The sequence below is a fragment of the Schistocerca americana genome, chromosome 2 (genome assembly GCF_021461395.2).
Source record: "Schistocerca americana isolate TAMUIC-IGC-003095 chromosome 2, iqSchAmer2.1, whole genome shotgun sequence".
Lineage (NCBI taxonomy): Eukaryota > Metazoa > Arthropoda > Insecta > Orthoptera > Acrididae > Schistocerca > Schistocerca americana.
The window spans coordinates 279,361,829-279,388,152 of NC_060120.1; the positions used below are offsets into that span (position 1 = coordinate 279,361,829).

At 38.6% G+C, this 26,324-nt stretch overlaps 1 protein-coding gene across 1 annotated transcript in view; it reads left to right on the top strand.

Moving 5' to 3' along the window:
• The window catches only part of LOC124593960 (dynein beta chain, ciliary-like), a 746,507-nt gene that overhangs the window by 321,135 nt on the left and 399,048 nt on the right, over window positions 1–26,324 (top strand). The window contains exon 22 of the mRNA XM_047132308.1: window positions 5,741–5,910. Within this exon, the coding sequence (XP_046988264.1) occupies window positions 5,741–5,910 (170 nt within the window). The remainder of the gene's footprint in view (window positions 1–5,740; window positions 5,911–26,324) is intronic.

The following is a 26,324-nucleotide window of genomic DNA, read 5'->3' on the forward strand; positions in this document are numbered from 1 at the left end:
TTGCTGCATTAGAAAATTGTAGCGAAATACAGGAAGATCTGCAGCGGATAGGCACTTGGTGCAGGGAGTGGCAACTGACCCTTAACATAGACAAATGTAATGTATTGCGAATACATAGAAAGAAGGATCCTTTATTGTATGATTATATGATAGCGGAACAAACACTGGTAGCAGTTACTTCTGTAAAATATCTGGGAGTATGCGTACGGAACGATTTGAAGTGGAATGATCATATAAAACTAATTGTTGGTAAGGCGGGTACCAGGTTGAGATTCATTGGGAGAGTGCTTAGAAAATGTAGTCCATCAACAAAGGAGGTGGCTTACAAAACACTCGTTCGACCTATACTTGAGTATTGCTCATCAGTGTGGGATCCGTACCAGGTCGGGTTGACGGAGGAGATAGAAAAGATCCAAAGAAGAGCGGCGCGTTTCGTCACTGGGTTATTTGGTAACCGTGATGGCGTTACGGAGATGTTTAATAAACTCAAGTGGCAGACTCTGCAAGAGAGGCGCTCTGCATCGCGGTGTAGCTTGCTGTCCAGGTTTCAAGAGGGTGCGTTTCTGGATGAGGTATCGAATATATTGCTTCCCCCTACTTATACTTCCCGAGGAGATCACAAATGTAAAATTAGAGAGATTAGAGCGCGCACGGAGGCTTTCAGACAGTCGTTCTTCCCGCGAACCATATGCGACTGGAACAGGAAAGGGAGGTAATGACAGTGGCACGTAAAGTGCCCTCCGCCACACACCGTTGGGTGGCTTGCGGAGTATCAATGTAGATGTAGATGAACCACATGTTGAGGCATTGGTTCAGTGGGACATCATCATGTGCATCTGGAAGCACAGTCCACAGAAACCACATGTACTGCTGTCCGATTAGTTTCTGTAGTGGGAAGTGTGGTCCAATTATGTGGTCTCCAAGCAGTCCTGCTGAGACATTCAACAAATAATGTTGTTGTTGTCATAATACGTGTGCTGCATTGGGATTAACATTGACCCAGATGTGACAGTTATGTTGTTAAAATACTGTCATGGGTAAATCTAGCCTCATCCATGAATCGAATATTGCTTACAAACAGGGAATTCAGAGTACATTGTTGTTGCACTCATTGGCAGAAATTCTCTCTAGGAGAGAAGTCTGCAGTTTTGAGGCCTTGCACTCACTGGACACTGGAGACGGTATGGGTGGAGTACGTGCCAATATAAAATCCACCACACACTACTGTGACTCAGGACATAGTCTTGGGTAGCAAACCTCCATGTTGAAGTACTCGGACATCCGTGGACAATGTGTAACACCCTTTCTTCAACATTGGGTATTATGGATGTCGGTCGACCTTCTCATACCTGGTGTCCAAAGCTCCCAGTTTCTCTAAGGTGCTGATGTAACTGGCTAAATGTACGGCTGTCGGGTTGCTTGCAGAGAGGAAAAGCTTCTTCTACTCTTCATTGGTGTAACCTCTGTCCATAGTGCCTTCATGTTCATAACTGAGTGTGAGGCTGGTACATCACAGTGCACAGAGGGGAAAAGGCAAGTAATTGTGCGTGCATAAATAAACAGATAGTTGAACCCGAAACTTGAAATACCAAAGTAATATCCAGGGTGTTTACTGTTGATTCCCAACTCGAATTAATGTGATACCTCAGCAACGGTTGATTTGCAGACCCATGATCATTACAGCTTTTTAGCTACTTTTGGCCTTTACTTTCCATATGTGAATTATTGACTATCACTTCTAAACACCTGTATATTCACCTTTTGTCAAAAAATTCCCTACTCCGTGCTATGGGTTTCAACTAACTCTTAGTTCCTTATATGATATGGAGACAACTTCTTTCTAAAAGGCTTGGATTCTGGAACTATACTGTGAATAAGTCAGCCTTTAACAACTAAGTTCTTAAGAATATCACTCGCTGCACTCCCTGTCAGGTCTGTTGTAGTAATTTGTTTACTTTATTAATGTTTTAGGTTTTTTATTATTAGAATAAGCAATGCAACAAAATATTCTTCAGTAAGTCAAGTCACTGTGTTACAGTTAATTAAAATAAAATGTTGAACTTAAAATTATTTCCACGTTACAGAAACCACCATCCATGATACCCATGGAATACAACAAATGTAACGTAATGACAAGGATTTCATATGGGGTTGTCAAAATTTGGTGCCAACACGGATGATGATCTAGAACTGATTGCGGCTTCCTTCTGAGACACACACTGAGTGCACATTTGGTTTTCTCCTGCACAGGATGCCATTTCAATGGTGGGGGCCACCACACACCTAACACATAAAGTGCTTCGTTTTTCCTTTCTGTGGTGGCTCATATATGTTGGAGGAGCGATGTTTGTTTGAATGGAAAGGTGAGACCTTTTTGCTGTGTCTTATTATCAGCAGAAGGCAATGCCTGTTTGTTAGGTACATGGGACTAACCTCTCAGCTATTTGCTGCGTACATTGTTGCCTGTGAAATATCTCCAGATCTAAGTATGACCTGCCAGTCAGTATCACGTGTCTGCTTAGTGCTAGATCAGGGTTCTAACTATGTTGGCCACAGGAGTAACTGGCAATCTCCAGGATGTTTTTACAACTACAGGAGACTGCCTTATCACTGCATCACTGGCACAATTAGCAAAGGTCCCATGCCAGCCTCTTGAGCAGTGCATAAATGCTGCAGTTTACATCCATTTGAACCTGTTGACTGTACTTGAGTCTTGGCCTCCTTCTAAAAATTCCCCCCCCCCCCTCCCCCTTGGGTTGTGTCAAACAACATGGCCCAAAGCTCCAAAATTTATTGTCCCTAAATAGAAAATGGAAGCAGCATTTGTGTTCCTAGGACCTTTGTTGTTGTGCTTTAGCCAGATTTCATTTTGCATGGTGTGGACACAGAAGTTGCTTGGCTTGCCCCATGGGCTGCAGCCATTGACTGATTGTGCCCAGTTTACTATTCCCAACATTCATTCACCGAGGTTGCAATACTGATGCTCTAGGCACCTGCATTAGTCATTAGGGCCTCTTGACAAAACTACCCATTGAACACAATCCTTTCAGACCATTAAGGGTTTGATAAGACACATGAACAACACTAAGCCTGGGCAGAGATGTGTTCACAGCAGTCTCAGCACAGTGCCTCTGAATCTCGAGACCTGGGATCAGCAGGACAGTTTCTTGTAGTGATCACATGGCGGCAGGCCCCTTAACCCAATTTTATCATCCAGCTGTCATTCAGTATTTGTGTGACTATTTATTTAATCTGGAGGGCTGCTAATATTGACTCATCATGCAGTGAGCAGTGAGGGTTTGTGAACAGCCATACATTCATTCACAAATCCTTCCTTTAAAGTCTTCCCTATAGTGTAGGTTTGTGACAGTATGAAGTAATTGGATAGATAAAAATCTTCTCACCAAGTGACAGCAGAGGAATACACAAATAAAAAAAGGTTTTACCTATTCAAGCTTTTGGAGCTAGTGGCTCCTTCTTCCAGCAGAAGGGTTGAAGTGGAAGGAAGAGGGGTGAAGGGAAAGGAACTGAAGGAGTTTAGGGGTAGAGTTTGGAAAAGTCACCCAGAACCCCAGGTCGTGGGAGACCAACCTGACAACAGAGAGGATGTGTTGAACAGCAGACAGTTACATTAATAGTAGGCTTTTAGAGTTTTAGCTGTTGGACAAAGTACTTTTTCAGGTAGAGAAACACATGCAGGCACAAACATGGCTATAGTTGCCTCCAGACATGCATAATAAACGTTATGAACTAGTTCTAGAGGAATTTTGTCTCTTTTGTGTTCTAGTAAAGTTCATCAGTTTTATTCATCATATAGTGGAGATGCTGAGTCACAGAAAGGCACAACAAAAAGACTGTCGGAAAGTTAGCTTTTGGCCAACAAGGCCTTTGTCAAAAGTAGACAGCATCCACTCCATTCCCCCCCCCCCCCCCCCCCCCCCCCACCACCACCAAACACACACACATTTGACAGTCTTTTTGTTGTGCCTTTCTGCGATTCAGCATGTCTACTATATGGTGAGTGGCAACTGTCCTGTTCATACATTGTTACATTCCACCCTGGATTTTCCATTGTTTGATTATTTTGCCATCAGTTTTTTTTATTATTTATTTTTAATTTTTTTTATTAAATGTTGTATGTATGTTTGTGTGTGTGTGTGGGGGGGGGGGGGGGGCTAATTGTTCTAGAGTATCTGTTCTAAAACCAACAGAAATCCATTCTGCCTAATAGACATGTAAACATGGTATTATTATCCAAAACATAGATATCAATGACATTACTTGCTCTATGTGCAGACACCTGAGTAGCATAAAAGATATGGAAAGAACTGCTCATCACTCATTGTAGAGACTGGCATGTGGCCGTCAGTATAGCCAAATGTGAGGCAGTTGTATAAATTGATCAAAAAGATTTTTATGTTGGTTAACTGTACCATTGCTGTTCAACAAATTGGGCTGAGTCTCAGTTGTGTATTTCATAATTGTATTTATCTAGAATGATTTAGGATGAACATAAAAATCTGGATTTGGTATCATCCACAAAAGAGATCATGAAGTATGAAAGAAAAACGTATTGTCTTGACAGTTCCTTACTAGTGCCCATCCTGTGTGATTATGTGTGACATTAAATTGGTGGAAGAGATGGAAAAAATTGAAAGAAGATCTGTATGAGGTGTCAGAGGATAGTTTAATCAGTTTGACAGAACCACAGAAGTGCTCAACATGAGGTATTCTACGAGAAAGATGTTGTGCTTGACATAAAGATATATGTTATGAATTCAGGTTAATTAATTAGTTTCATATTCCATGGCTCATTTTGTTCTGTAAATTGTAATGATGTGGAATGAGTCATTTTACATTCACATCATCAATTAATTTGTAAACATGGCTGCATGCTGAACATCTTGAAGTTGTGTGTGTGTGTGTGTGTGTGTGAGAGAGAGAGAGAGAGAGAGAGAGAGAGAGAGAGAGTGAGTTTGTAATTCTTATACACCCTCCTTTTACACATTACAGTGGAGCTCATCTACAGAATAGGAGGACTTGTCAACGAGAAACTTTTTCAGTTTGTTTTCAGATTTTACTTTGCTGTCAGACATTTTGTATCACTAAGTAAGTAATCAAAAAATTTTGTTACCACATTGTGCACCCATTTTTTTTGCTAAAGACAACCTTAACGTGGAGCAATGAATGTCATTTTTTCATCTGGTATTGTAATTATGTACATCATAGCTCCTTTTGAGCTGTATAGAGTGGTGTTTGTTCCAGTACAAGTCAATGGGATAGAATGATACTTATGTAACTGTCTCCATGTACAATATTATTACCAACAGAGTGCATATATAGGTGTACGTAAATCTGACCTGCTGTCAGGTAAATACAGGATACAGTTGGAAGCAACTGTTGGGTGACTCCTCAGGCCTTGTTGGTCTTAGCACGATCTACAGTGTGCTAGCAAATGCATTATTTGGTGATTCTCAAATGGTTGTCTTGTGTAATCAATATCAGACTTTGTTTGAGAAACGTGCATTTCCCTGGTGATAGTGATTTTGTAATTTTTGAAAGTGCTTTTCCCTTTTTCAGCAGCCAGAGTATTATCAACTTCTTGTCACAGAATTCTGTATCATCTTTCTAGAAATAGTGGGGCTGTCACGTGTTTAGGCAATACAACTTTATCTCTGTTACATTTTAGATTCTACTGTGCTTTTCCTGTAAATTGCTGATTGGAATTGTTCTATTTCAGATCGATCATTATGAAAATCTATATATGGAGATAGAAAGGATGGATACAGAAAAAATATTTTCTAGTTGGTTTCGTGTAAACTTGCGTCCATTTAAACAAGCTTTACTTAACACAGTATGCAAATGGAGCAATATGCTAAAGCAGTATTTAGCAGTACACGTCAAAAACAGGTATGATATTGGGTGCGTTATGTATTAGTGTGATGGTTCTTTTGTACTTGGAATATTTCAGTCACAGCACATACATTCTGGCTGCACATCAAACAGAATACCAACTCATACTGTGGGGAATCACTTTTGTCATCAGCAGTTTGACAATGAAGTTGTGAAGCAGTGGCCTAGTTTCTGCAATCACCATGTTGCATAGTATCTTTTTTGGTTCAGTTTCAGGCTTTAGTACACTGTCTTGGAAAGTGAAGTGATAAGGGGATATTGATTAAAATTCAACTATTGGATGAGGGTGTGCTTAGTGATCCCTTTAATTTCCAGCAGAAATGAATTTCATGATTGCTTTCGGTTTCACCTATCTTTTACACTTATTTTAATTTCAAATCATAATTACACAAACAACATGAAGTATGGGGGTGAGGGAGGATTATAAAGTTTTAACGAAGTTACATATTTTATTTTTGTGTAATGTTACATGTCTGCACTCATAGCAATGCTGAAATCAATGAGCCACAGTATTATAGCCCTCCTCTGTAGGAGCCAAAGCAAAATGGCCGTGCCCGTCTCCATCTCAGCTCTGCCCATCTCCATCTTATCAGAGGGCTGTGCCCTTCTATTTTGGCTACTCTTAACGGCATGCTGTGGTGCTACTGCTCAGTGATTTCAATGTGTACCAGGTCTGCAGATATGTAACTGAAACAAACAAAAAGTTGAATATTTAACTTAATTTTTTTGTAGGTGATAATTAAAACTTTATGGCGACCCCTCATATGTAAGGACAGATGTCTGTTGCCACTATAGTGGTAAACATTAATCATAAAGCACTGTTACAGTTATGTTTTGCACTCATGCATAACATGACACATTTCAGGAATTTATTTACATTATCAAGAGCAACTATTTGCATTGGTATTTTATGTGATGTTTGTGTGTGTTTTGTTCTACCCTGTCTTGCCATGCAGTTGTCTTTTAGCACTTCTACTGCATTCAGACAAAACATAAAATAATAATATTGTGACATGCGTCATGCTACATACAAGGACAAAAACGTGACCAGTGCTGTGTTTTATTATGAAATCTTTAATAACACAGTTACAGGTTTTCTAAAAACATTGATTATGATGAATGAATTAAACTCCCATCCTTCCCTTGCAGCCATCCACGCACAAAGCACTGCCTTAGCATAATATAAAATTGTATACTATTTCATTACTTCTATTTATACTGAATCAGGGATGTAACATGAATGATGTATGAATAGGGGCTGCTTCTTTAAGTGTGAAGGGAGTTCTTATAGAACTCTTGTTAGCTAAAAATCTTTCTTAGAAACGAAAGTGGATATTACAAGTTGCCCATAACTTTACAGATTTTTGAGTTCTAGTAAACCTATTATTCATTGGCGTATTGTTTCTGGTAGGAATAGACTGTACACTTACTTTTATACATTTGTATTCAGTGTTAAAGTGGTTGAATTCCAGACTGAACCTTGTTATAAAAATTTAAATGAACTACTTGTGTAAAAAAAGGAAAAATAGATGCAATCTAAGTTTATATTTCATATATGATTATCCTGAAGCTAGATATAAAGGTTTACATCAAATACAAGAAGAAGAGGGGATTGGGTGAATCGGAATTTTATTACCTAACTACATACATACATATTTTATTTATTCAGCTATTGGGTTTAATTGTGCAGAAGACTCATCAGTATAAGTAAAATAATTGAGACACATACAGTGTGTGAAAATAATACTGAAATTAGTCTTAATTTACAACCATCAGTACAAGTTTATTATGTTACTCTACAAAGAAAATTTTAACACCATTTAAAAGTTTTGTGACTGAATAATATAACTTTTTGCACAAGTATAGGATGTATTTTCTTTTCAGAAAATCTGGTTCTATACTCTGAAGGTTTTTGGTTTTCACTTCTAATTTATCGTAAATGTTCATAACAATGTGTCTAGGAGTCTGGGAGTAGAGTTTTAATCTATAAGATGTTAAGCACGGAATTACTTTTGTTTCTAGTATCATACTTGTGCTGAAAATATTTTATTGTAATTAATTCTGGATTGTTATGTATAAAAACAATCAATTAATAAATGTTAATACACAGAGTAGTTAAAAAAATTAGGAATGAAGCTACCTTTGTTTCTAGAATCATACATGTGTTGAAAATAATGTCCTACAAATAATTCTGTATTGTTATTGCTATAATCGTGTACACAATACTTGAATATGTGCCGTGGCACCAGACCGCTGGTGCGCTATACTTCATGTATCCTGCAAATGGCATCTGCACGGGCCGGCCACCAGAAGCCATCTGCGGTGGGCCTGGTGACTTTTGCACAAGGCATAGCATTCTCTGTGCTGTGTACCAGAGCTCTCCTCTTTATAAGTGCAGTGCAACAGGCACCTGGTCTCATATTCTGATCTTACTTATTGTCAGCCACTGCTTATATCAGTACGTGGATTGTTTCTATGTTAGAGACTGTGTTCTTGATTGTTGTTCACTTGTATGTGGAAGAAGAATAAACTTCTATTCATTGTATCCATGCTGTTGTTTGTGTCTTACAGCACGATGCAATTGGTGATGAGTGTGATGTTCACTTTTGTGTGCTCAGTCTATGTGGTTGTTCCTTCAGTTCTCCTGTCGCTGGAGGCAGTGCTCCAGTCTCTAATCAAGCAGAGCAGCTAGTTGTTGTGGTTGCTGTCATGAGTTTGTCGGCCATGTTAACTATGCAGACTTCCATGCCAACAGTGTACCTGCCGCCCTTTCCCACCTACGATGATAGAGTCGAAGATTGGGAGGTTTAGGAGAAACAGCTTCAGCAACACTTCCTCGCTTTTGGTGCCAGTGATGCTATCATCTACAAGGCTTTTTCCTTTCTTGGCTTTCTCTTCAGACGTACCAGCTGTTGTGGCATTTAGCCCTGTTCTAGGAACATACATTTTATGTTGTCAGAGTATCACTGTAAACACATGCATGTGATTGCAGCACATGTGGAGTTCTATTGTTGTTGTAAACAGCCTCACCGGGCCTTCCAGACCTGAGTGGCCGTTTCTGGTCATCGATTGTCAGTCAGTTATTGGCCAAACATAAAAAGCCACCACAACCACAACAGTGGTAGTGCTCTGGGCTTCCATCTTGCCCACACTGTTGCATACAACATTACAGGGTCACGTGCTCTAAGCACAGGACAACTTGCGACAGCTGTAGGAAAAAAAGAAGGACATATAGTGTCTGTGTGTGGTTCTGAGTGCCCTCCTGCAGTGATGGACATCGATGTTAATTGTGTGTCTTCGTTGCTTACAAATCATAACAAACTGTTAATCGAAGTTTGAGTGATGGACAAAGTGCTCAGACTACAAGTAGACATGGTTGCAGCAATGACCTTATTGAACTCACAAACTTACATGGATTTGGGATCTCCGCCATTGTCTCTGGTTACTCAATGTTTGGTGAATTGCAACAAGTAGTATATTCCAAATTTGGAACAATTCGTGATTTCCGTTCTATGTAAATCTTTGTTTAGTTCTTTGACTTTTTTGCTAGTGCATGATATGATACTGTCACCGATAATTTGTTTGGTCTGTATGCTTTCGGTGCTTTTGGTTTTTCCTTTTCTGATATGGTGCACCTCGTTTCCAGCTAGCTCCCTTACCAGTAGTTAATTTCCCCATGTTCCGAGTTCTTGTCTCTTTTCTTGAATTGATTAAGTTGTGCCACTAATTTTGTGTCCCATATTACCCTCAAGCCTACAGTACGGCCTCGTTTTACTATTCACACCCTTTGCTTGATAAAGAGGAATCAGAATTGGACAGGCTGACATTGCTGTGGATCATACAGCCCATTACATTGAGTTAGTGGTCTATCCCCCCTTGTGACTGTTAGTAACAGGGTGACTAAAAACCAGTAATACTGGAAATTATCAGAAAATGTCCTGGATGTCGGAAATATCATGGAAATGTCAAGGAATTTCATAAAGTTATCGTAGAATTTTTTGCGTTTACACAATATTTTATTATTTATTTATTTTTAAATTACCACATAGAGGGGTTGCTTTGAGCGAGCATGATCTTTGATCATAGCACGCCATCTATGGACTGCAGCTGGAAGCATACTGTGCATTACTGTTTGTAACAAAGTCATAATTGTTGAAACCTATATTAATGCTTATTGTTCTGTATTACAAAGTGTGGAAACCTGAGTTGTTGAACTTTCTATGTGCATACAGTAGTGTTCTCTTACTAATACAGGTACTATACTTCATTTTTTATGTAGAATAAATTGCTTCAACACTCAAAATCCTAGTACATGCTATATATATAACACGTCTTGAGGTATCTTGACTGTATAGACCCACTAGTTTAATTTCAAATTTTGTATCACAAGTAAGTACAGTTTCTAAGAAGGACCACCTGTATAATGCTCTTTTGAAAAACCTTGCTACTTCTATGCGTCATTTATACCATCATTTGTGTCTTTAGGTAAATACGGTAACAGTAAAGATATCAAATCATAAATTGGGTGTAATAACTGTCAAAAGTCACACTAAAGGATTAAAATATATTAGCAAATTTAAAATCTACTAGAAAATCAACTGCAAACTCAGAAATCACAAAATACTGTCAGCTCCTTTCTTCTCTTTGAAGAAGTAACCTGAGCAGAAGTACTCTGATGTATTTAGACACTGATGACTCACAAGTCAATGCACTCAGCTGGAAGTGGTGTACATTTATTTTTAAAAATATTTCCAACGATAGTAAAATATTCAGAAGAATCCAGCTGCAGCAAACTAAAATTGTGTACTCAGTTCTTTGTGCAACTGCTGCCTATAATAAAGATAGATGGAAGGAATCTATTACTTCTTGTAATCATATTGTTATAGGATTTGATGGGTCACTGAATAAAGTTTGTCAAGAAATTAAAATGGATATGAATGTCAGAGTTTGGTGCAATGAAAAAAATGAAGTTTGAACACAATACTTAACATTCTTTTTTTTTATTGTACAAGAGCTTCTGATCTTCTCCTTTCATTCAAGGACATGCTTCTGCTTTTTATGAGCCTTAATAAATTTTTACACATCTCAGTGGATGGACCAAATCATAAATTTTTCAGAGCCACAGTCTACTAAAGAAGTCGATGATCCAATGATACATGATATAAGCAGCTGCGGTCTTCATGTCATGTGTGGTGCATTTAAATTTGGAATTGGAACATTGTTCAATATTTGAGGTCAGTTTATTATCTGTTTATAGGTGTACTGACTCTTCGTCCTCAATTATGATGTATACAGGATTAAACCTACATCCTAAAAAAAATTGTGCAGTCTGTTGGGTAGAAAATGAAAGTGTTGCTACAAGTGCTATTGAAATTATAAGAATCTTAAAAAAATGGCAGAGGCCTTACCCTGTAACAAAAAAGAACTGACTAACACCGTCTACAATGTTGTAAATGGTGCTCTTTCAGATCCTTTACTGCCAGGAAAATTAGAGTTCTTTAGTCATTACCAGCTGAGTCACAACTATTCCTACAAGAATATCAAATTATCTATATCTAAAAACAAAGATGAGGTGACTTACCGAACAAAAGTGCTGGCAGGTCGATAGACACACAAACAAACACAAACATACACACAAAATTCAAGCTTTCGCAACAAACTGTTGCCTCATCAGGAAAGAGGGAAGGAGAGGGGAAGACGAAAGGAAGTGGGTTTTAAAGGAGAGGGTAAGGAGTCATTCCAATCCCGGGAGCGGAAAGACTTACCTTAGGGGGAAAAAAGGACAGGTATACACTTGCACACACGCACATATCCATCCACACATACAGACACAAGCAGCAATGATGTCTGCTTGTGTCTGTATGTGTGGATGGATATGTGCGTGTGTGCAAGTGTATACCTGTCCTTTTTTCCCCCTAAGGTAAGTCTTTCCGCTCCCGGGATTGGAATGACTCCTTACCCTCTCCTTTAAAACCCACTTCCTTTCGTCTTCCCCTCTCCTTCCCTCTTTCCTGATGAGGCAACAGTTTGTTGCAAAAGCTTGAATTTTGTGTGTATGTTTGTGTTTGTTTGTGTGTCTATCGACCTGCCAGCGCTTTTGTTCGGTAAGTCACCTCATCTTTGTTTTTATATATAATTTTTCCCACGTGGAATGTTTCCTTCCATTATATTGAAATTATCTATATCTACGTACATCTACATCTACATCTATACTCTGCAAACCATGGGGTGCATGGCAGAGGATACGTCCCATTGTACCGGTTATAAGGGTTTCTTCCTGTTCCATTCACATACGGAGCATGGGAAGAATGATTGTTTGAATGCCTTTGTGCATGCAGTAATTATTCCGACCCTATCCTCATAATCCCTTTATTGAACGACATGTAGGTGGTTGTAGTATATCCTTAGAACAGTCATTGAAAGCCAGTTCTTGAAACTGACTTTCTCAGGATAGAAGAATCTGCCATTTCAGTTCCTTCAGTATCTCTGCAATTAAACAGACCTGTGACAGTTCAGGCTGCCCTTCTCTGTCTATGTCCAATGTCCCATATTAGTCCCATCTGGTATGGGTCTCTCACACTTGAGCACTATTTTAGGATGGGTCACACAAGTGATTTGTAAGCAGTCATTTGTAGACTGATTGCACTACCCCAGTATTCTAGACATTTAGACCAAGTTGCCAATCTCTGCCCTGAGAATTCTTATCACGATCTGACTGAATATTTATGCAGCCTCTCTCAGATGGTACCAAGTTATAGATAACTGCATCATCAGCAAAAAGCCTGATTTTACTGTTAATGTTGTCTGCAGGTCATTAATATATAACATGAGCAGCACGGGTCCCAACACACTTCTCTGGGGCACACCCGAAATTACTTCTAAATCTGATGATGACTCTCCATCCAAAACAACATGCTGTGTTCTCCCTACCAAAACGTCCTCAATCCAGTCACTAATTTCACTTGATAGCCCATATGATAGACTTTTGACAATAAGCATAGGTGCAGTACTGAGTCAAATGCTTTTCGGAAATGGAGAAAGACTGCATGTACCTGGTTGGCTTGATCCAATGTTATCAGTATGTCATGTGAGAAAAGTGCGAGCTGGGTTTCACATGATCAATATTTTCGAAAACAATGTTGGTTGGCATGGAGGAGGTCATTCTGCTCAAGATACCTCATTATATTTGAGCTCTGAATATGTTCTAAAATCGTACAACAAATCTATGTTGTGGATCACTTCTACTACCCTTCTTGTAGACAAGTGTGACCTATGCATTTTTCCAAGAACGGAACACGGTTGTATTTTCGAGGGATCTATGATAGATTATTGTGAGAAGAGGGGCAAACTTGGCCTCAAATCCACTATAGAAACTGAGTGGGATTTTATCGGGGCTGGAGCTTTGTTCAGTTTTATTGATTTCAACTGTTTCTCAACTCCACTGACACTAATATTTATTTCATTCAGCTTTTTAGTGGTACGAGGATTGAACTGGGGCAATTCTCCTGGGTTTTCTTATGTAAAGGAACATTTAAAAATGGAGTTAAGCATTTCAGCTTTTGCTTTGCTACCCTCGGTTTCAGTTCCGGTCTCATTCACTAGGGACTGCACACTAAGTTTGGTGCCACTAACAGCCTTTACATATGGCCAGAATTTCTTTGGATTTTGTGAAATATCATTTGTCAATATTGTGCCAGAGTAGTCACTGAAGGCATCACGCACTCCTCTCTTGACACCCAAACTGTTTCATTCAGCATCTCTCTATCTATAGCCCTAAGCTTTTTTACATATATTATGTAGTAATCTCTGCTTCCTTAGAAGTTTCTTTACAGTGACTGTACACCATGGAGGTTCCCTCCCATCATGAATTGTTCTGCTGGGTACATATCTGTCCTGTGCATGGTCAACTATTGCTTTAAACGTGAACCATAGTTCCTTTACATGCTCCTGACCTGTGCAGAATATTTCAAGTACCTCATTGAGATATGACATTACTGATTTTTTATCTAGTTTACTGAACTTATACATCTGTCTGCTTGTTTTAGTTTTCCTTTGTAGTTTGATAATCATTGTTGCCACAACTGTGTCATTGTTACTGATACCAGTTTTGATGTGGACATCCTCAAAGAGGTCAGGTCTATTTGTTGCCATTAGATCCAATATATTTCCGTCATGAGTAGGGTTCCTGACTATCTGTTCTAGGTAATTTTCAGACCAGGAATTTGGTACAGTTTCATGTGATGTCTTATCAAACCCACCACTAACAAAATTGTAATTTTTCCAATTAATTGTCAGATAATTAAAATGTCCACTGATGATTACAGTATGACTTCTGATACTGAGTCTTGCCCAAACAATCTCTTGTAGCTTCAGTTTCTATCTCGATATTTTTGAGTTTCTTGTCTACTGCAACAAATGCACCACCTCCATTTCCCATTTGCCCATACTTTTCACATACACTTAAATTTTCCCCAAAAATCTCATTGCTATCAGTTTCAGGTTTCAACCAGCTTTCTGTACCTAGTATTATGTCAGCTCCAGTGCTTTTTGTGAGTGCTTCAAACTCTCTCACAATGTTGCTACTGCTTTGGTAGTTTACCATTAGGATTTTAGTACTCTCACCTATGGGAAATACATAATATAATGAAACAATTTATCAAAGCAGATGTACTGAAGTCTGTTGACTCCTTATCAGATATAGACTTAACTGAAAAACAATTTGCTTCTGTACAATCAAGTAGACTTAGGATGTGGTGCTAAAAAAGCTATCAAAGAATTAAAAAATAACAAAAAAAGTCTACAATCTTATGATTTCACAATTTAGAAAAGATGCCACAACTGCTCTCACACCTTTTACAGAAAAATTAGTGATGCAATCACCCTTTTTATATAAGCTTATTAAAGCCATCTCATGGTTTGATTCAAATGTTGTACATTTTCCTAAAGTCAGAAGTGGGAGATTCAGAAGTCTACACACTGTTTTGAATGGAAATAATTTCACCAGTGGTTTTGTGGCTGATGAAATTACTCGGGATTTCAACAATTTATGTTTTCAACCTTCGGCACAATGACTTTTCAGAAGTTATTCAAGGGGCAACAAATGATTAAATTGTTTTTGGAATGAATTAATTCTTACACAGATCAATCTACAATCATTAGTAAAACTGTTAAAGATCGTTATGATTTTATCTCATGGCAATGCTAATATTGAAAGAGATTTTTCTGTCAGTTCTGAGTACTTAGTTGAGAATATGAGAACTGAAACTTTAATTGCTCAGCAATTAATATATGTCTTTATCCTAGTGAAACAAGTAGAGATGTTGCAACTCTTAATGTTCGAAAACATTTAATTCAGTTTTACTGGAACTCACATTCAGAATTGTCAGGAGAAACTCAACATTGGAAAAAGGAAGCTACAATACTGAATTAGAAGATTTGAAAAGGAAGTGTGTAGTAAATGAAAAGGATTTGATCTCAAAAAAGGTAAACTTTTAGCTGAGATTCAAGTGAATGATGAGCAATGTAAAAATCTTCAATAATTAGATCTAGCAAATCTCAGGATTTTAATTTGAACAAAGTTCATACTACAAGTCATTAGCTTATTTTTGTGCTACTCATTTTGAATTGTATACATTTTATAAGATTGTTTAGTTTACTAATAATATACCAATTGTGGCAATGTACTAAAAACGAATAAAATAAAAAATAAACTATTTGAATAAACACAGTTAAATATGTCTTCTTAATTCTTGTGAGTTTTGTACCAGATTTAACTATTGGCAATTACAAAACAATTCAAAACTTCAATTGTCTTTATAATACGAATAAAATTTCAAAATCAGGGAAAGGTATTACAAACTTTACTGGAAAACCTGGAAATATGAGGGAATCATTTCCGTGTGCCCACTCGTCTCATCAGCTTTGTCCTTTGTGTCAACTACAAAGTTTCAGTTAAAGCTCAGTCTGCCATTGAACCAACTCTTTGCCCCATCTGGATGAGTTATTGGCTTAATAGCACAGCTTGTCTGTGGTCTTACATACTGCAGGCTTGTAATGCAAGTTGGCCAAATCACAATTTTTTCAAGAATCTCATTGTGTATTTGAGGTATGAGGTCTCTTGAGATTGTGTTAAGCCTTTATGTCATCATGTTGCTGCTATCACAGCGTTGCTTTGCTTAAAAATTTCAAAGAGCTCCAAGGATTTTAGATAAAATAAGTATCACAAATTTATACCAGGTGCAGCCGCGTTGGCCTGTACCCTCCGCAAGTTCCTCCACAAGAATGTTTCTTTTCAGTGGACGCTGGCTTGCAAGTGCTTGTTCATACTTTTGAAATTTAAATTACATTCTCCTCCTGACCACCACCTGGTTTTGGCGACAGACACCCCGCAGTACACTGGACTCGCATTCGGGAGGACGACGGTTCGAACCTGTGATTTCCCTAAATTGCTTCAGGCAAATGCTGGGATGGTTCCCTTGAAAGGGCATGGCCAACTTCCCCATACTTCCCTAATCCAATGGGACTGTTGACCTTGCTGTTTGGTCTTGGTCCCCTCCCCCAAATCAACCAACCTCTCAGTATGGACTCTGGTAGGACCACTCTCGCATATCGATATGAGGAGGGTTCTGAACATCTGATAGCTTATGCATCGGAAATGCTCACTTTGCTCAGTAGTGCTGCTCCCAAGTTGGAAAGGAAGTGCTTTTCCTCAAAAATTTTAATGTGTTCCTGTATGTGTCTTAAGTTCCACCTCATTACTGACCACAAGCCCTTGGTTTCATTGTAAATCTTTCTGTGTCATTACCTGACAAAGCAGCACGTTGCTTCCAGGTTTATGCCTTGTTTCTGTCTCACTACAACTATGAAGCAGGTTTTCGGCCTACCATACAGCATGCCAGTGCAGATACTCTGACCCAGATCCTGATGGGGGAGGAGCCTATTTTTGATCAGGGTAAACTCTTTGTTTACACTTAGATGTTGAGGCACAACATATGATGGATGGTTTTTGTATTACTGGCTCCCATATCACAGCTGCTGTCGCTTCTGATCTGGTTTTGCGTCAAGGTCGTCATCTCATTCAGAATGATTGTCTGGATAGGCCTCCGGGCAGGGCTTCTGATCCTTTGCAAAACTGTTTTACCCTCACCACTGGCTTTCAGTGGTTAACGATGTTGTTCTCTTAACTATAGACAGATTGTCACCCAGCGTTGTAATCCTAGCTGCTGTACTGCGGAACGTGCTCCATCTACTACACCAGGGACATTTGGGGAGGGGGGGTCTTGCATACCAAGTTACTGACCTGTTGGCAAGTGCAGTGGCCCAGTGTCAACAGTGATGTTGTGCATGTTGTGGTGGCCTGCTCTTTGTGTGCTACCCAACAGGCAGTGCTGGGGGCGATACTTTCTCTGTGGTCCGCACCATAGAGTTCAAGGGAATGCGCCCATGTTGATTTCAAGGGAATCTTACTGATTGTAGGTTGTCAATGCTTTCTCTAAATATCCATATTTCATCCCCCGTCCTTCAACATCTGCCATGGCTGTGATTCAGGCCCCTCTCCAAAAGTTTTTCTATTGAAGGATTACCTTATACGCTTGTAATGGATAACCTTCCACAGTTTGGGTCACAAATCTTCCATAATTTCGGCACCCATCAAGGCATTTGCCATGTGAGTGCTCCTCCTTTCTTTCCCCAATCTAACGGGGAGGCAGAATGTCTCATCCGCATGTTCAATGCTCCAATGAAGAAGTACGTTGTGGACTCCTCCATGGATGATGCCCTGATGTGCATCTTGAGTTCCAATAGGTTTACGCAAGTGGGAGATAGGAGGCCAGCCAAGATGTTCCATGGTCACCAGTCCTGCATCCTCCTTCATCTGCTCATGCCAGTTCACCAACACCCGTTGGCATAGCCCTTGACTTGGTTCACTCCTGCCTCCACGATTTGGACTCTGGATGTTTGGACACTGACCAAAGTGGATTCTGGCAATGGTCCACAACTGCCAAGGCTTCTGCCTCACTATGGTGTGCACAAATTATGGGCTGGTGATGCACAACCACAGCCAGCTGTGTCCTCCTGCCACTGTGAGGGCCACAGGTCCACCGCCTCCACCTCCTTCTACACACCTGTCCTGGCCTTACTGCAAGACAGATCTGCCATCATTGAGGATGTCACCGCCTCCTGCCTCTCCTCCGTGGTCCAGCCCCCCTTTGGTGATTCTGCCGCCAGCTCGGCCGGCACCTCCAGTCCTTCAATACCACCATCCCCATCACCCCGGACTGAGCGGCCTGTGCCTTCACCATCAGCACAGTTCCAACACATTGATGAACTGGATGTCGAGTGCAACCACCACTTCGCAGGGGATCGGCTGCCGCATTAGTCCACATCCGTGCCATGCCACACCCGCCCCTACTCACTGGTTACAGCCAAGAATCTCCTTCTGCCACCAGCATGATGGCTTGTGGCATCTGCTGCAGGGGCCATGATGTTTCAACAGTAGATATGATGCCCTTAGTGGTGAAGCGCCCATCCCCCAAGGCATGAGGGGTGCTATAAAACTTTACATAATACTTGGATACGTGCTGCAGCACCAGGCCACTAGCATGGCACACTTTGACTATTCAGGCAGCAGCATCTGCATGGCCCCCTTGCAGTGCAACACATGACTCATGCATACGGCAAGGCATCTGCTGTGTTGTCTACTGGAGCCCTCTTCGGTATAAGCCCAGAGCAGCAAGCACTCCCTCTTATATTGTGTTCATACTTATTGTCAGCAACTGCTTGTATCAGTACCTGGATTGCCTCTATGTTTGTGTCTGTGTTCTCATCTGTTGTTTGCTTGTATGTAGAAGAAGAATAAAGTTAGGTTCATTATGGCCATGTTGCTTGTGTTTACGGCATGTATAAAGCTAACCAGTTCATAAATATAAATGCACAAAGTGGTTAAAAAAATGTAAATCCATAAATAATTAATCACACATCGATCCATTGTGCAGTCGGTGAATAGTTACTGTTCCCATATTTTATATATTGCTCTATCATTGAGTTTTACATTATTGTTATAAATTTAGATAAAATATCCTTGAGCAAACAAGCGTCATAATACAAAGCAAACTATTGAGCCATAATTCCAAACAGTAATAACATTTCCCTTCCATTTTCAAGTGTTATTCCATCTAGTGTGCATGTGTGAATTCGCACAAGGATTATCCCGCGTGTGTTGTGTAATCGGTCAACATGAACCAGTTTGCAGTTCCAAACATCTACACTTGGGGTGCACCCCAGGTGTATCATGTAATAGGGGCACAGTGTTAAATATATTGTGCAGGTGTTCGCCATTTTCTCATGCAAAAAACAAAAACGAGGCAAATAATGCATGATGTGCGACACGTCTCAACTGTCTCGGGCACTCGCTGACTTGTGACTTGTGCTGAATATGACCTTTTGGAGCCTCTGCAGAATGATAAATGAAGCATCTACACCAGTGGATTAAACACTATAAAGAGGGAACTAATTGATTAGGGTTCCAAAAATATGAGCATTACATGGAGGAATTTTTTGTATAGAGGAAATGTACTAAAGAGGAATCTTTAGCGTTGTGCATATGGGCTTTTGGTTGAGACCAGAAAAATGGAAATAACATAGAGGGAAGCGTTATAAAGAGGAATGCTATAAAGAAGTTACACTGTAGTTGGTTTTGTTCAGGTTTACTGTTAGTGATTTTACTTTGAAGCAGATTAAGAGTTCTGAAAGTAATTTGTTGGTCTCAGCCTCGGTGTTGGTGGACTGTTTGTTGTTCATCACAATGCTAGCATCACCAGCAAACACAGTAAACTTGCAGGTTTTATATGACAAAGGTAGATCAGTTATGTAAATCAGAAACAACAGTGGACCAAAGACTGATCCCTGAGAGACTCCATGGAGTACAGTGGCTCAGTCAGACTCCACCACCTCCCCTGCTATGCTGCTCTTATCAAAAGCTACCTTCTGACTCCTATCATTTAGGTAAGATTATAGCAAGTTTGCCACTGCCCCTCTGATGCCATAGTGGCTCACTTTGTTGACAAGTATTTTGTGATCCACGTAGTCGAAACCCTTAGAGATATCACAAGATATCACAGAAGATACCGACTGCTACATTTTTTTTTTTTTTTCCCCCTAGGGGATTCCAATATGGTGTTTCTGAATGATTTTTTTTTTTTTTTTTTTTTTTTTTTTTTTTTTTTTTTTTTTTTTTTTTTTTTTTTCCTAGGGGATTCCAATATGGTGTTTCTGAATGAAAATATTGCTTCAGTAGTGGACATACCTTTTTGGAAACCAAACTGTTTATTGCTGACAATGTTAAAATTTTCAAGGTGCCTCACAGTTCTGGAATGCAGTAATTTTTCATGGACTTTTGCAAAAGTGGTCAGAACAGGAATTGGATGATAGTTAGTGACATGTGTTGTATCTTCCTTTTTGTGGAGTGGCTTCACTATAGCCAGCTTCATTCAATCTGGGAAGACACCCGGATATGTAGAGGCATTAAATACATGAACTAAAACTTTGGAGAGTTGATCAGATCAGACTTTTAGTAGTATACTGGAAATATTATCTACAGCTGATGATCCTTTGCTTTTTAAAGATGTAATTGTTTTCTTTTCTTCATTTCTGGTCATGACGGATACACGTATTTCACATACTGAATTGGGAAAATGGTGTTGTGGTGTACTTTCTAAAGAGCCATTACAGCCTATTTGTCCAGTAGCACTTATGAAGTGGTCATTCAAGGTTTTTTCTGCTATCTCTTGATTGTGTCAAATATTGATAATAAACATATAAGCAAAGTCAACATGTTTATTAGCACTGTTGACACATGTCTCACTCCTGATTATGTTCCAGATTGTTTTGAGTTTATTACAGGATTAGTTGATTTTGGTGTTAAAATATGAACTTTTTGGGAGTTTAATTACTTTGTTGAATATTTTACGTTACTTTTTATCATGATTTATTTGGGTAGGATTTCATGAATGTTTTATTGTGATGCACAATTCATGTTGTGTTTGCAGGATATCTGTATCCCCTAGGCAATCCATGGTTTTCTTGTGATTTCTTTGGGTCGATTTTTTTAAACCTTATGTAGGAAGGAAACTTAAAATAATGATGCAATTTCATTGTGAAACAAATTATATTTGGAATTGACATCTGTTTCATAGTATCTGTGATTCCAATTTACATTTTGGAGGCATAACTTAAAGGCCGTATTGTTTCATCACTTATGGGCCTGACTACCTTTCACAGGGGCTCAGGTATATTCTGGCAAGTAATCATGTTATGAATGGTAAGTCTCTCTCCATTGTGATCAGAAAGGCCATTCAATATTTTACTAACAGTGATACTGCCCAAATTCCCGTGGTATATAAACACGTTGTCAATTAGGGTGCTTGAATTAGAAGTTAGTTTGGTGGGAAAATTGACCACTGGGACACGGTTGTAGATGTCCATCAAATTTTCCAGATCTGACTTTCCACTATTGTGTGTTAGGAAGTTGATATTGAAATCTCTAAGCACTGTGACTTCTCTTTTAGAATTAAATATATGAAGTAAGAAGGAGTCAAGCTGCTTCAAAAATAGGTCAAGATTGCTTGGCAGTGCCCTATATATTGATACATTAAGTGGGTTGAGTTATTACAGACTACTCAATAGCACATGCTTCAAAATGTTGCTCTAAGGAAAACTTGTGGACATCAATTGCTTTACAGTTGACACAGTTCTTTACCAAAATAGCAGCATCACCTTCTTTTCTTTGTTTGCTTCAGTACAAAGATATAAGATTGTATTCAAGTATTATGAGTCTTTCTATTCCTGAACAGATGTGATGCTCAGGAAAGCACAATATGTGGTCATTAGCTATACTTCCGCTGTCCTGCACATTGACCAAGAGTGCATTTAGTTTAATACACAAGTCTGTAATATTCTGGTGAAAGGTTGTCAGTTGATGATTTTCAGTGCTAGTTAAAACATTTTGTCTAAAAAAGAATTCTGACACAGTAAGTTCAGGGATGCTTTCTTGATCTGTGAGCTCGGAAACCATTCATTTAACGTGGCTGTCTGTATGCACTACCTTTTGTAGAGTCAAATTGCATTTAGACAGGCACATATTGCATTTTTTCCTAATCTGTTTAGGTGCATTCCATGGATTGTAAACAACGCTCTACTAAAACTGCTGACGTCTGTAACATGAGTGTTGCTGAAAAGTTTGCAAGTCTTTGCTAGTTTAAAGTTGGTTTGTGAGATGGCTTTGTTTACACAGGACTATGGGGTTAAATCACGTCTCTTGGGGATGATCATAAGCAAAATCTTGGATCGATGAAGTGCCAAGAATTTCTCTTTCAGTGTTTGTATTACATCATAACCTTCATTGCAGACCTGGTTGTTTGAACCACCTACTAATATCACATAGTCATTTTTTTATGTTTTTGGGATCACAGCCTGAAACTACTTCCTGGGTTTTAGCAGCAGGTCGCACTATTCTACATAACTCGACATTTCGGAGATTGCTTTTTATAATTTCGGTAATAACACTCCCATGACTGCAAAAATATGTACTCATTTTGTGGCAGATTTTTCTGAGCTTATGCCGTTTGTTACAGGAACATGCACTTGTTGCTTTTGAAGATTTGGGTTTCAGCATATTGCAAGTAATTTTCTTTTTCTGGTGACTTTCATTTTTTGACAATTTAAGACACTACTTAAGCTTAGGTTTGGAGCCACACGTTAGTATACTGCTACTGCACGTAAGGACTTTCTGTATCACTTTTGACAAGACTGGAAGAAAAAAAATAGGACGATCGTCCTCCATGTCTTCCCTCAACCCTTTCTTGAACAGAGGTCTGACTTTGGCTTACTGCAACACATCAGGAAAGCGTCCCTGTTTAAATGACTGATTGACTGTTTTTGTTAGAGTGGGTGCTATTATGTCACACACTGCTTTAATCACTTTAGTGTGTATCCATCCCACCCAGCAGAATGTTTTTGTTTTTTAATGATAATATAACATTTTCCACATCTATTATTGCGACTTTTTTAAAATCTGTGCAATACTCAGCTTCTTGGTGTAGTCCAAAGGGATTTCCTGTAGTCTGGCACACTGCTACGTTGACATCTGACTTTGCCACATTTATGAAGAATTCATTTGAACACTATGATATTTAAGCTAGTTTTACAATAAGGCTATCACCTACTTTAATCCTATGTTTTTCATTACTACTAACTCTAACACCTAATGCTAGTTTGATGACGGACAACACGGCTTTTGTCTTACTTTGTGTTCTACAGTGAACTTGCTGTTTGCCATTTGTTTGGCTGCCTTCACAACTTTTTTAAATATAACTTTACAATGCCAAACATAGTCAGTAAAATGACTGTTTTTATTATATTTCAGTCCATTGTGGAGCTGCCCTTTCTGGCAGTAGAAATTTTTAGATCCTCAGTTATCTATTTAAGTTCACTAGTCATTTTGTTTCATATGGTTATAAGTGGAAAATTGTCATTAAACATTTCAAGAAAGCCATTTAAAAATTTGTCAAAGTTACTACTCGTAGTTGAAATACCCATATAGTTGAATTTTTTCATTAAGAAATTTCTTTATTAATTTGTGGTGGTTCAATGAATAATGGAGATTGGTCAAAGGTTCCTAAATCTTCTTCAAACACATAATTTGTTGAGTATCATCAACATAGGTCACTGACTGTGCATTTACTCTAGTGGTTTGCCTGAAGTTTGTTTTAAAGTCGAAGTTTTTATTAAGTCAGTGAATTTGGACATACCATCACTTCCAACTATGATATTAATGTTAAAGCCAGCAGCTGTTACAGTCTTTTTTTTCTTTTTGAGATTTTCAAGCAGGCACTGCAAACCGACAAGAAAAGCTTCAATTGTAGCTTTCTCTGGTACTCTGTAAATAGGAACTACTATGACGTGTAGTTCCCTTAATTCGGTGCAGCAGCTTTCAGATATACACTTTTCATTCAAATATCATTTCTTGTTTCATATTTTATATCAGAATGAGTAAGTATGCAAGAGCCTACCTATGATTTCTCTTGCCCACAAAAGCTGTTGACTACTTTGAAATTTTCAATTTTATTAAGAATTTTAATATTATCAAATGTAAACCAATGTTCATTGAGGCAAATAGCTGTGATATTCTTACATTCAGAAAGAATAATTTGTAATTTGTCAACTTTATGACTTTTGCTTGAAAAGTCAGCACTTATATCATTTACATTCCAGTGCATTATGCAGCGACATTCATGTTTATTTATGGTTTCAAGCTCATTTTTTCTTGGTTACTGTTTTGGTCTTGCCATTTTTGTTATTAAACATTGTTTCTCATCCCTGCCATTTCTTATAAGTTTCCTCTGGTATTCAGAATTATACATGTATCAGCGACCATTTTGCTAAGAATTTTGTATCCTAACCTTTTTAAATGAAGACTGAATTTGCACAAGCATTTACAGGTTAAAAATGTAATGGATTTGTAAACACAGCTTGTAGATCATTACAGTTTTTGTTTAAATGATAGGCTATTTTCTCTACATATCAATCACTGATGGATCTTCTTTAGGCAGTACCACCAATCACAGTTCTTGACTTTGTAGAGGTTACTGGCAGATTGAATTAAATTTCTTGTTCCACTTACAATTTCCTTTTCAGTGTTGCTTCTAATAGAATTTGGATCTACGGGATGAAGACTCCTGTGTAATTCTTCCGAGATGGATCTGCTGAACCATCCTGTGAGTTATATGTTTTGCTTAAGTGTTTCTTCAACTGGTGGATCTTGATTCCTGGGTGAACATTTGTTGCAGAATTTGGCACTGGCACATTTTTGAACAAAGATTTGCCTGTAACAAGCAATTCTTGTCCACTTATATTTATTTTTGGAATTTGAGACTTCTGCATGAGTTTCTTTCATAGGCGCAACAGACTCATTGTTTTAGCAAACAGATGTATCATTCCACCTGTTTTTATGTTATTTTCAACTGTCACCTCAATAGTGGTACAAAAACATTTTTTCTCATGTTTCTGGTCACAATATTTTTCTCTTCTGCACTGATAATTCTGCTTTTAGAGATTGCTGTCACTATGTATCACTGAGCCACTTGATTACTTTATGTCATTTCTGTCAAATAGGCACAAAGATTCCTCGTTAAAAACATTGTACTTGTACAAGAAAAAAACTGATGTTTTCTGTTGACTGTGGGTGGAGCATGAAATGAGATGAGCAGTATTTGTTTGGGCTGGCCCCATCCAAACATTACAAATATCTGCTGAAACACCAGAGAAAATGAGCCTGATGGCATTTAAGAAAGACACCACCAATGCTTCTATTTCTTCATCTTTCTTGTCTTTTCTTTATTGGCACTGTAGATAAGTCGTCATATGTTGATCCCTGATAGTTGCAGTGGACCAGGCGTGGCAGCTTTGCAAGCCTACTTTGACCAATAATGTAATGTGATTTTGTAAATGTCTCTATGGTAACACCTCAGTGTTAATCGCAGCTCTGTTTTTGTCTGTAGCCATTAGCACTTCACAGCTGAAAGGTAGCAACAGAGCCACGAGCTGTCGAGCATCTTCTTTTACCTCTCAACTTAAGAGCTGTGAGGAAGCCATGCTCTCACAAACAATCAGTTTGTATTAATCTGTGGATTAGATTAGATCAGACTAATACTTGTTCCATAGATCATGATTACAGCACTTTGTAATAATGTGGAACATAACGTTTAACTAAAGTTTCTTTACATGTTGTAATTCAACCACTGTTGCTTTTTCTCCTCACCACGTTAGCATTCTACCTGCTAGTGCACAGCCCTGTGGTGTACTTAATGACATGGGATTTCCTGCATGCAATTGCACAGCCACCTGTTGCTCAGCAGTGCTAATCCTCTTTCAGCATACATTTCAGTTACCTTAAACATAGACATCTCACTTGCCACCTGTATGTCACTCAACCCAGCCTTACTCTCCTTGATAAATTTATGTGTGGCATAGTCCATACCAATTCAGGCAGGCTAGGAAAAAATCTTACTTTCATAGTCTTGGATGTTATTAAATTTAGCATATGTTAAAATGAAGGACTAAGGAAGGAAAATATATTTCTTTGTTTTCTCCAAAAAAATATCTGCTCAGAGATACATCCCTCCAAAGATGACACTGCGCATACCATTTTGAAGATGCAAATTTTGGAAAAAATTTTAAAATGCTTTATCTCTGGAACAGTTCTAAATATTTTGTTGTTTTTTTAATTTTAAAGATAATTGCTTTATGATTATAAAGAAATCCTCCATTTGGACTTAATCTGTCAAAGTTCTTTTACTATAGCATTCGGAACTTTTATTAATATATTAATGGAAAAAAACTTTTTTTTAAATAAAAAA